Source organism: Oculina patagonica, chromosome 2, assembly GCF_052425735.1.
Source record: "Oculina patagonica isolate OP01 chromosome 2, crgOcupat, whole genome shotgun sequence".
NCBI classification, from domain to species: Eukaryota; Metazoa; Cnidaria; class Anthozoa; order Scleractinia; family Oculinidae; genus Oculina; species Oculina patagonica.
The window spans coordinates 22,659,105-22,671,496 of record NC_135759.1 but is presented as its reverse complement, the minus strand read 5'-3'; the positions used below and the strand labels follow the sequence as shown (position 1 = coordinate 22,671,496).

General features: G+C 38.9%; 1 protein-coding gene across 1 annotated transcript; it reads left to right on the top strand.

Annotated features, from left to right (window-relative positions):
• Positions 1 to 5,259: 5,259 nt before the first annotated feature.
• Positions 5,260 to 12,242, top strand: LOC144642222 (uncharacterized). Its single transcript, XM_078501204.1, has 8 exons — positions 5,260 to 5,629; positions 5,712 to 5,789; positions 6,600 to 6,689; positions 7,042 to 7,140; positions 7,308 to 7,381; positions 7,941 to 8,015; positions 8,187 to 9,180; positions 10,695 to 12,242. Exons 1-8 carry the CDS (start codon positions 5,444 to 5,446, stop codon positions 12,240 to 12,242), a joined length of 3,144 nt encoding a protein of 1,047 aa, XP_078357330.1. The 5' UTR covers positions 5,260 to 5,443.
• Positions 12,243 to 12,392: the final 150 nt, after the last annotated feature.

Genomic DNA, 12,392 nt, shown 5'->3' with positions numbered 1-12,392 from the left:
AAAAGCGGGTTATTGACTCGTTATGCATTAAATTATGTTCACATCTTCTATCTTCTTTTCCAATGCGAAAAAAGAAGTTTTCTTGGGATACCGTTCACCTTAAAAAACTAGCCCTAAAGCTTTTTACACGTATTTAGATTACATTTAACGCGTCATTATTATGCTGTGTTTTAAGGTCTTTCAACATCGTCCTTTAGCGTTTTTACCGTTGTTCACAGGGATTCCGAAACAATACTGACACTGTACTAATGCCAAAGAAAATTTACAACAAAAAACAAACAAGAAAATTGAAACTACGCATTCAAGCTGCCTTTTATAATATTGAATCTTTCACCGCTGTGTTGCAATTAGTGCTACTAAGTTGCTAGTACATATATTGAAAAGGTGATCAACACAAGTACAATAATTTATTACTTAACAATCTGATAATCTTATGGAGTCGTAGTTTAAATACTGATATATTACTGATCACTGCTGGTGATCAGCAAAACTGACTATGAACAAAAATATATTTTTAAAAGCTATTCACTAACTTTTGATTTCATATTTTTATAAGTTTATTTTGAAAAGACTGGAGAAATAACTTCTTGTCAATCCCTGATTCTTCTAAGTCTACAACGCAACGTACGGTAGTTTAACGGAAAGTTTACAAATATATATGGCTCTGAAGTATATCTATGTAAAGAAAAAGACAACAACAGAAGATGTTCTGCGGGATAGTTCATTAATATATACTACAGTTTGCTTATGAATTAGACTGTTCAAACGATTTTAACAAAAAGCAGTTTAATTATCACTGGCTTTGGAAAACTAATGCTAAAACATGAAATTCTCTTTTCCTTGCATTGTCTGCAAAGCTATAGCTTCGTATTTACTGTTTATTACACAAATTAAAACTACGTCAGTCCAAAACACTATGTTGTATTTCATCTCTCATCGATCTGACCGTTGTTGTCTTACACTCACACACAATAAAACTATAACAGTATTTTCCAATAAGCCTGTGAAACGAGTGCGTTATTCTCCAGTATACCTACTGGTATACTGAGCGATCTTGTGGCCTCAAATGAATTTCCAATATCGAATATTTGCTTCGTGTAGGACTATCTCATTGTAAAATTATGCACTCGCCGACAAAAATTGTTGTTTTCAATTGCCCAAGTCTCTGCTGAGTCACTCTGCGGAAGTTTTTACTAATACATACAATCGATGATGCTTATCCGAATAACGGTTGTAATAACCACAACTGTTGCCGCAAAATTTATTCGTATTCTCCCCTATACATGTAAGTGCTATTTTTGCATAAAGGTACAATAAAACGTTGTTTGAAGGTTTTAGCCTGAAACTGAGCAATAGACATAAAAGTGAAGTGTGTAATGAAGTTAACATGAAGTCATATAATTTAAGGTTATGTGAGAAGACGAACTTGTCAGTGTACGCGTGCCGGTTAAATGGATTGAAGCACAGGAACTAACCTATTTTCATTAATATCCGTCATCAGGCTTTCAGTTGGTTTTTTACTCAGTAATCGTCAGTTGCAAATCTTTCCTCTTCCTGAACGTCAAATATCGCTTTGTAGAGGTACATTCCCGGTTTTGAACTATCTCTTCCTTCACGTAAGTTATCCACGCAGTCACGTATGAAAAACAACAAAAACTGCCGCATAATACTGGCTCGAGTCGTTCAAAAGATGGATGACACTATCCACCGAATAAATCGCTATCCAGTGGATAGCGTAGTATGTTTTGTTAACACTTATCCGCTGCATAGCAATTTATTCGATGAAGAATATAGTGCATCCATTTTAAGAAACATGGCGTCCTTATAGATTTCATAATAGCTTTAACTTTTTTTAAAAAGAAAATATCGTTCAAAACAAACGCGAAGTTTAAAGTGCTCGAGAGTTTTGGCGTAAAGTGCTGGTGCTACGTGATAAGGCAAATAAGTTATCTAATCTCATTTGAGTGGCCGGTTTCTTGTTGGATGATCAAGGACTGAGCACTTGACAGACTGGGAGGGAGATTGTGTCGGTGTTATTAGTCACTCGGCACTTCAGAATTTAGAAGTAACGTTGTAAACTAACTAAATTTCATGAGAAAGAGTTTCGGCAACTCAGTAACGAGCACCCACCAATCAGTACTGAGCGATTATTTGTCAATGCTATAACCGTTAAAAGCAGAGTAGTTGATCCAGTGCAAGATACAATTATTGAATTTTCTAGACCTGAGGACAGCATAGTGACAGGCGATCATTAGTCGACTTAAATTTGCCCAAAAGTTTTTAAAAACTCATTTGCCGTTACATGCTAGAATTATACGAGAGCCTGTACGTTATAGATTAAGATGAAATAAGTGCATGACAACAAATTAAGAACACGTTTGCACATTTGTAATGAGCCTGATTATTCCACAGTGAAACAATATCGTTGTCAGCTCTTTATAACGAAAGAAAGGACACAAACAAACCACTTGTCGCACAATTTATACCGAAACTTTTATTACCGCCATGTCGCAATTCAAGTACACGAGGCCGCTTTAAATACGTAAACGATGACGTCAAAAAAATGCAATGAAAGCTAACTGAACAAAGTCTCTGAGGTTGATATCTGACTGAGCGGTGATTACTTATATTATCGCCTTCGTTACACCTAAAATAATCTCACGTGAACGTCAAGCTTGACTACTGCAATGTATTTTTAAGCATTTGCTTTTCATTGTTCAACGTTTTTGACTCAATTCTTCAAGTTTACTTTTTACTTAAGTTCAGGAAAAGTCTGGACTGATCTAGTTTCCTTCCAAGGTCACCAGCAATGCACGTTCAAGAATCTTACAAATATATAGCTTTGTAGTATACGTTTTTTAGCAAAAATACCTCAGCATTGTATTAGTTATTACTGTCTTTGCAGAAAACTTAAAAAATAGTCATAACCGTGATTAACTTAACAATCACAACTAAACTTACTGACGTAAATGTCCAGTCCTTACGCACTGAAGTCTCCCCTGTTGATAGGCTATACAGGAAGTGTGTTATGATTAATGACGATTTGTGTTAACCCGCGACTGTCAAATGCGTTAGTTACTAATTGTCATTTTGAAGAATCTTCAGTGTGGCAAATGCATTTTGACGCAGTCGAGTTCACTGTATTTATAGTCTTTTTCAAGTGACTCGTATATTAGACCGCCATACAACTGATTGTTCTTGTTGTTTTCGAGACTCCCTGTGTGAAATTTTTTTAATTACTGATTTTATGTAATATTTACTACCTATACATAAAATATAATAATCGTTGTGGATTCGGTTTAAAAAACACCGTGTAATGAACCTATCAGAGGTTTTTTTTTTAACTCACCTCTCACTTATAGCCTGAGATGGCACTCAGTCGCATACACTTTTTCGAGACATTTTTTTTTAATGCAAATTCAATGTTCGTGGTCGTTTTCGCAAACTGGAAGACTAACACGATTCAGTGTCAAAGGAGGGAGATGGAGTAAGAAAAACAGATATCAATATGTTTGAGATGAGGCGGTGTTTCATGAGTCCCACATTGATGCCACCGCCCCACCCTCTCTTCCCTCCCCGACGATCGTGCATGAATCATTCACTCGGCTTCAGCTTTGAGCTTCCTGTTAATCATCACATTTTACAAAAGCACTTTGAAAAGAAAACTGTTTTGAAAAAGCTTTTCCTTCTACATGGAGCCACGAAAAGCAATTAAGTGACTAAACAGTGCCGCAAATATATACTGATCAATAACTTAAGAATCTCAAAGCTGAAGAGCACGAGGTGTTGATATTGCAGCCCGGTTTCTGCTTTGAAGTAAAGGGTGCATTTTATGACTTAATAGTAGCAACGTCGTTTTGTAAATACCTAGAGATTCTAGCAAGGTATATATCGTATCATTAAGTGGAAAGTGTTGTACCCGTCATCGGTTTGAAAATTCAACTGATCATGATATCTGTGAAGCATTTATTTTGAATCGTTTTGCCACACCGTGGAGGTCGCGGAAGTGGTCAGTATTAAACATAAGCACTGTTGCACCCAGTGAGTCCACTGATAAAGCCAAGGACTGTTTGCGAAATTTTCTGGAGGAATCTATTCCTTCTAAGAATCTATTTGCCACACCGCAGAGGCGGGAAGTGGTCAGTTAGTATAAAGCACAAACACTGCAGCTCTCGGCGAATTTACTGAAGCCAAAGGGACTGTTTGGAAAAGGGTCTGAATAAATATCTGAATACTTTTTTTACCGTCGGATTTCTAGAGTAGCTTTAATCAGCTTATGTCTCCGAGCATTCCCACCCCAACCTAGACAGTACATCAGGTAAAGACCAGACCACAACACAAGTGTGTGGGTTCTTTAACGTTCCCTGCTGACCATAACACTGAAGATGCATGTGAGACGGGGCCTACGTTTATCGTTCTTATCCGAGAAGACTAGAACATCTCAGTAACCATTTGCAGATGTCACTCGGGAAAGGCAGCACGTTCTCCTCAGTTATTTTAAGACCCTGAGCGTTGGCCCGGTTTTGGACTCGAACCTGAAACCTTTCGCACGGCAGTCCGGTGCTCTACTAACTGAGCTAATGGTAGGTAGCCTGTGTACAGCCGTCCCACTCCGCAAAAAAAAGTTGCGATTTTTTTGAGCGGAGCGGGACGGCAGTAGGGATCGGCTATTTACCGAGTTAGAGGTTGAGTTGAGTTTGAGTTGAGTTTGAGTTGAGTTTGAGTTAAGATTGAGTTAAGATTGAGTTACCGTATTTCCAGTGTCTTTTCCTTTTTTTACAATAGAAAGTTCAAAATCGAAGGTTCTCATTATATTTACTGAAATAATACTTACTGACATCTTACTGACAAATTTACACTATTTCGCGTTTTACGCTAAGAACAATTCAGCTCTCGTGTTTTGTTGCTTGCAAATCATTACCTTTTATCGCGGTGTTGACTACAAGCAGTCCATCATTAATTTTCTTTCAGAGATAGTTTTATTCAGGCTATTCGAGAAACGCGAGAGGAAGAAAATAGGAGAGGCTAACATAATATTTTTTCTTTTGTCTCGCGCGTCGACTAGCTATGTTCAAACCGACATTTCAATTTTTGAAACCCTCTATCCACCAGCTACTAAACTATTTTTTTTAAAGGCAAATGGAGACCCGATTAGAAAAATTAGTCTTAGCTCAGGGGTTCTGGCTACAAAATTTAATTTTGTGATACGAAACTGATTTCACCATTATCCCGCAGTTTCTCTGTCTACCCTTTCTTCGGGCTAATGCGAATTCTTTCCCACGGCAATCGCACGATCAGATCGGAATTCGTCTGAATGCCATGGTAACTCCACAATGGACAGAGAAATAATTCGCCTTTTCGAATTCTGGATATTTGGAGAACAACGTGTTTTAAGTGCGTTGAAGATCATTCTTATCATTTGTTTTGTCCATTACGGTCGATCATGGAGTCTATAAGTAGCGATTCGGATTGTGACTCTGTTGCCTCCTACGCTGATGTAGTCAAAGGGGAGTCTCTTTTTAGTTCTTCACCAGCGCGCCTTACCAACAGCTGTTGGTTTAAATTCCAAGTCGAAAGTGAAGAAGAAGCAATGCAAATTGCCTTAAAGAAATCTGCCAGTGATGCACAGGTAACTGTCCGTTTGCCGCATCGTTGGTTTTCTGATACGAGAAAAAGGAAAAGCCTATGTTTTATCTGCTTTAAAAATTTAGGGTGACGAAATATCTGATGATGACAGCCTTGAAACCACAACCCCTGGATTTAAAGAAATCAGCAAGCCACGCGTGAAGGTAAAAACCTTTCGTTTCGAAAACGTTTATTTAAAATTGTTTGCGGTTGTATAGGCATGTGCATAGGATTTGTCATAAAAGAAGTTAATAACTTTGAAGGTTGACGGCTTTCAGTCTGTAAGGCTAGTTTACACGGGCGATTTTTGTCGCGCTTCCCAGTGCGCTTCCCAGTGCAACTGTTGTCGCGCTCGAGCTCGCAGTGAAAATCGCAAGTGTAAAGTAGTGGCAATTTCGTAATGTTCAAAGCTTCTGCGATATCAGGGCGATAGAATTGCCGTCTGTTTACACTTGCAATTGCGCTTTCGTGCAATTTTCTTCGCGAGCTCGATCGTGACAAAAGTTGCACTGGGAAGCGCAGGAAAAAAAAATAGAAGGCCAGGTTCGGACCATCGGAAAGATTATGAGGGGGGGGGGGGGGGGTTCTCACGTTGAACGCTCTCATCCGTACGGATTTCTTTTCTTTTTACGGTAAGATGTTATACATGATTTTTGCAACTAATTGTCCATCCTGAAAAGGGTATAGGTTGACAAGCGCGACAAAAGGCAAGTGTGATGGTTTGGAAAAGTGGTCACAGGAGTCAAGTGACAAGTTTCAAGTGACAAGTTTTTGTTTTGCAACATGAAGTATATTTCACCCTGAATATGGGGCAAATTATTATTAAAAAATAGAAATGGTGGCGTTTGGGAAATTTCCAGTTTCTTCAGTTCAAATTTGTGCACCCCCTCCTAACAAAAATCCCGGATCCGCCCCTGAATTTTAATCACTCTTGAGTCCGTGAATTGATACTGTTTTTTTTTTTTCCTTTCTAGAAAACACCTGAAATGTTTGAATCTTGGGAGGAGGAGGATTACTGTCCTGGAGAACCTCAAATACCACTGGGAAGTTACAAAAACAAGAATGTATGTAGAAATCATTACTTATAATCATTATTTTTTATAATGGCCATTGGAAACCCTCGAATTCTCTTCTATATGTCCAGGTTTTTCTCTGTATTTTGTAGTCCAATTATAAAAATGAGAATTTAATCCGTGTCAAAGATAAGTATCTTTAGTATCGAGACAGAATCTACCATGGCATGGGGAAAAGAGCAGAAGTCTGGGTTCTAGTATGGTCTGTCCTTGGCCACAACAGATATATTCTGGATAGCGTAGAGGTTTTTTTCTCTCTAAATTTCGGCAAAATTAATTAAGGAAGACATCATAAATAATTCTAATATGGTATACTGACACAGTATTGATGTTCAATCGTTAGGTCAAAGACTTTCCGAAAACCAAGGGAGGATCCTCTCTTTCGGAAACAAAGAAATTAGGTGACGTAAAGGGAAAGAAAAAAGTGGTTTCTACAAATAAGGTGAGCCACTGTTTACATTTTTCTCCGTTCAGATCGTTGACTTGTAGATTCGTTTTAGCATTTTGAAGCGAACACGATTTAGTTAGCAAGCACGTGCATCTAAGTGGTGAATTATTATGCTAATAACTTTGCCATATTTTTTGCCTCTTATCGTTTTTTTTTCATAGAACATTCATAGAGCAGATGGGAAAGCAATACCAGAGGTTTTCATTGATCTAACGTGCGACTCCCCGGAAAAGAGGTATTTTGGGCTTGAAGCACTGGAGCACGAGCTTGTAGCGGGATCCAGGGGTATTCCCCGCCCCCCACCGTCGAAAACATATTGAAAGCTAAGGTTGTCTGAGACAGTATTTCGTGTTTTTGAAGGCAGTTTGATACGAGAGAGGGCAGGCAAAAGCAAACGCAAAAACATGAATACTTCTAGAATTTACAAGATCATTTTGGTGACTGAATCATGTCGTGACTTACTATTTTCTTTTTACACAGTACATAAAACAAAAATTGACACAAAATAGGTAACGTTTTTTTTTTTTTAAATCAAACTGATCTGAATTGACCTTAGCCTTTCCCACGCAACTTCATTTATGGCTGACTAAAACTCATGATGTACTTCCAAGGTAATATCAGTTTCAAATACCGGCAGTTGAGTTTGTCTGCAGTGCAGGCTAATAGTAATAAGTGGTCTGTGCAAATAATTAAAAAGTGGCCAATGACGGGAAATAACGTCCATGTCGATAAACTACCTCTAGAACTGTAGAATATGTAACGTGCATTTAAACAATTGTCTTCTTATGTCCTAGGCCGAAGAAGGAACGAAGGTCAACAGAAAGCTCAGACGATGATGATTCCGGCAACGCAGACTTCATTAAAAAAAGGTGAGTGGTGGTACTTTCATTCGTCATTTAAAATAAGTGAAACGCCACAAATAACAAACATCCTCTGCATGGTCACAGCAAGCAAGCTTAGAAGATAACTTACTCTTACCTAAATTTCAGTACATGTAGAATTACTAAATTTGTTTCAATCCTTATTGTTGATCATTATAGGAAGAAAGTCAAGCTGGATCCGTCTTTATGGTACGGAGTTGACGTTGAAGCGGTGAATGAGTTACCCTATGATATCGACGGCACTAGGGTATTTCAAGTTCGTTTTGACAGAGATGAGCGTAACGTTCGAGATGGCCGCAGTTGGAAACCCTGGGTCACCTCAAGCCGGAAGGGTTTTCGTGGAAAGCGTAACGTTCAATCTTGTAAGGGCTCTTACCTTTGCAAAAACAACAGGTGTCCTTACGAAAAGCAATTCGGAAAGGCAAACAACGTTCAATTTGTTAAAGCTGGAGGAAAATATCGTGGCAGATCTTGCAATGGCAAAGGCGAGTACATTTCCTGTCCCGCTAGAAAGGTCAGTGAGTATCCACAGGATTCTGCCTTTGCAACCATTTACCATCTTGGAACTCATACTTGCACAGCTAAACGTAAGCCCAAGTTATATGCAACCAGCGATATTGAACAATTTTTTAAAACACATTCAATGGTTAAGCCCTCCGCCGTTCCAACTGCAAAACTGACAACCATGATCAGAGAAGGCAAAACGTGGTCGGAAGTTGAGGACGTCGCCGAAGCTATGCTGGACAAAAACAAGGTGAAAAATATTAAAGCCAAAGTGGTTAATAGCATGCATCCCCACGGGCACAACTTTGATGCTGTTGCAGAAATTAAGAAAAAAACAGATGAAAAAGATCCGTACCTGATTTGGAAGATTAATAATCGTCATTTCAATAATGGGCTTGGAAGCTTGGTCTTTAAGATGAGCAAAGAAAAAGCCGAGATGTGCGTTCAAATGGACAAAGATCAAAGTGAGCATCCACTCTCAAAAGAGTTCTGTTTTCTTGATGCAGTACACAGCAGATGCCAGGGCTTCAAAACACTCACCCTTTGGGTGTGGCATCCAACACTGAATGAGCTTGTCAACTTAGCTACAATGGAGTGTGAGGCGGAGTCTAGTCTCGTAATACAGTCGTTTTGGAATAATGTAAATGAGGTAACTGTGATCATGTTTTTACTTAATCAACGAGCGCCCAGTAGCTTCGATGCAGTTTTTTTACCGGATACTTATCCATCCTTTGTAGAGACTGGGGCCTGAATTGAAAGTTCGAAAACTAGGATATTTCATATTATAATCCATCAAATATTTTTGCGCGCGCAATTGGTCTAAACACGTCACGTGATGCAGTCAAAACTGGTGACTATTTAGTAAATAAACCCCTTCAGGCGGCTGGTATGTCGGAGGATAATGCCCGTGGCGGGTAGATTGTCCGAAAAATAAACATTTCGCTTCTCGGGCAAATATGAAATTTTAAGGACAATCTATCCGCCAAGGGCATTATACTCCGACATACCAGCAAGCCAGAAAGGGGTTTATTTATTTTATAATTAACCTTCCCATTAATTTTCTTCAACGCGCTTCATTGCGGGAAAAAGGCAAAACCTACAGCGTGCGATAATCACGGCATAATTTAGTTAAAATAAATGCAAGTCGATAGGTTTCGAATTTCTTTTTTAACACTGTGATTTTATTAAAACGTTAGACTTTTACGTTTGTTTTGCACTGCGGATATCAAATCGGACGGGGTATATTGGCTGATACCCGTCGTCAGATTTTGTACCACGTGATGTGTTTTGTCCAATGAGCGCGCACGGAAATTAATCGGTGGGTTATAACAGATGATATTCCCCAAGTGATATTTCCCAGTTTTCGAAGTTTGCAATTTACATTCGCACGTTTAGTTTTTATCCCAAATAAATTGTTAAAATGTATAGAACTAAACATTTTGAACAGACTAACAATATTTTGAGCGCCGACAGAATTACTTTGACGTTTAAACCTTTAAGAAAAGGTCTCCCAAAATGCGGCCTTGTGAAAAAATATTTGAAGGATAATAAACACAATAGCATCCATTTGGCTTCAAAAATATGCAAGGATATTGTCCTTGGACAAATCTGTTCCTCGAAGTTCACAACTTTTCTCGAGCTTCGCTCTCGGAAAACTGTTCACTTAATTCTCGGAACAGATAATGTCTGCGGACAAATATCCGTGCATATTTTGGCGCCAAATGAAGGCTATTGTTTATTTAAAGGGATGAGTATCCTTTGTGAGTCTTTATACCAAAAGAATAAGAACACTTATGAATCAGTTTATCTTTTAATACTGAAGCATTCTGAACTAGGATTACACTGGACAGTTAAGAAACAGTTTAAAATGGGTATTTGCCCAAACGTGGCATGTTGAGGTCGAATACTTGAAGCCTTCATTGAAACTGAGATTTTTGTCGCTTTAATTTTACTCATCTTTGTTGGAACACTTAACAGTTTTTAGTGTACAACCCCACGACCAAAATCGTCAGTTGAATTAAAAAGTTAAACGGAGGAGAAAAGGAAACAATGTCAAGGATACTAATGCATTGGTCCTTCCCTTTTCTAACGTACATGTCGTACGCCTTAAAGTCGTACCATTACCGGGGTCTTAATTGTAACAGTTTGAATGTTGTTTTCTAGGTTTTACGAGATTTTACTGGGGACGAGAACTACCTATTTAATCCAGCGAGATGGATGTTCGATGAAGCTGGCGGAAACTGGGATGCAATCGAAAACGTGTTTGGCAAGGAAGCTTTAGAACAATGTGTATCCTGTGAATTCCATTTTTTTCAGTGCTGCAATAGGCAGGTACACTCAGACTGGAGTGATAAGGCAAAGCACAGGTTTAAAACTCTCGCCAGGAGTATTTTTGAGGCGCCAACACCTTATCAATATGATCAAGCCAGGAAAGAACTCATAGCATTTTCACAGGAAAAACCTGGAAAACGAGGTCAGGTCGTTAGCTGGTTCAAATGGTGGCATAAGAGAAGGACCCACATATTTAAGGCATTCAAATGTGGCGCACCACTTGCACCAAACGTCAATTTAGCAGAGGTTGGTCACTCTCAGTGGGCCAAGAAAGGATCCTACAGGTTAACCCTTGCAATGGCCGCTGAGGAGGACGTGGCAGAAGCAATTATGCTGTCAAAAAAACTAGAATCTTACGGTTATGGAAATTATAAAGGAGGCCAACATCGAAGCCAAAGCGACAGACTTAAAGCTAACTATTTTCAGCAAATGGCAAGAGCGAAAGCCTTCGCAGAAGAAATTTCCGCTGGCGTTGTCGAAAATACCTTATATGTAGCTGCAGAGTCTTCTAGAGCTTCTACTGTTGATGCGAACTGCTCACATAGAGCGACACGCAAACGAAAACGTCAAGTAAGTGTTTTCAGCGATGGAACTCACCTAGAGTCTTCGTCTTCTGAGGATGATTCACAGCAAACCGCAGACAAAGATGGTGCGAAGGAGGATAAGCGTGACGGCCGTTTCAGAACAACTGCCAGCAAGGCATTTCAGCGCTCACTTGAACTTGCCAAAAAAGAAAAATTAGTAGTTGTTGACTCCAATGAACTTGGAAGAAATGAAAGGGAATTTACGATTAGATCTGGACTAAACACCTACAATGTAACGATTTCTGAGCATCCAACCTGCGATTGTCCCTACGCAAATAGTGCAAATATCTGTAAGCATGTTCTTTTTGTATTGCTGAATTTCTTTCAAGTTAAAGAGGGCGACTATCGTCTTCATCAGAAGGCACTAACAAAAAGTGAAGTTGATGCGTTGTTCAAGGGACTGGACTTAAAATCTCCAACAGGGACTAAACCTACAAATGCAGCCATTTTCAACAAGCACAAAGAAGCAAAAAAGAAGCAAGTTTGGCAAGTACAGCGATGTAATACACAACCTGGTCCCAAACCGAGGTGTGCAAAACCAGGCTGTCAGAATCAGTTTTCAGCGGGAGATATTTGCATTTCAGTAGAGGGCCTGTATGTACCTTCAAATGAAACAGCTGATGGAAGGAGCTTTGCGGTGGAACGTACTTTTCGATTTTGTGCAAGAAAAGAATGTATTAACACACAACCAAAACAACGCAATTTGATTGTGCCTCCAATGACTGTCATGCTTCCAGAAAATGTCAATGTTACACCTGAAGAATATCAGAATTTAATTAACGAGGAGATAGTTTGATCATACATTAGAGAATAATGAACGGTATAGTGGACAACACAAGATCGAAGTAGAGCTGATTGTTTTATTTACGTTAAAATTTAGTATCAACCACCATGTTGCGTAACATTTAATATTGTTGGATTCAATTTAGACATTGTATTTTAGTTT

What these genes read in the sequence shown, in the direction of transcription:
- LOC144642222 (XM_078501204.1), top strand. Translation starts at nt 5,444, where the DNA reads ATGGAGTCTATAAGTAGCGATTCGGATTGTGACTCTGTTGCCTCCTAC. An exon ending in AATCTGCCAGTGATGCACAG is followed by an intron (nt 5,630 to 5,711) that starts GTAACTGTCCGT and finishes TTAAAAATTTAG; the next exon opens with GGTGACGAAATATCTGATGA. An exon ending in AAGTGGTTTCTACAAATAAG is followed by an intron (nt 7,141 to 7,307) that starts GTGAGCCACTGT and finishes TTTTTTTCATAG; the next exon opens with AACATTCATAGAGCAGATGG.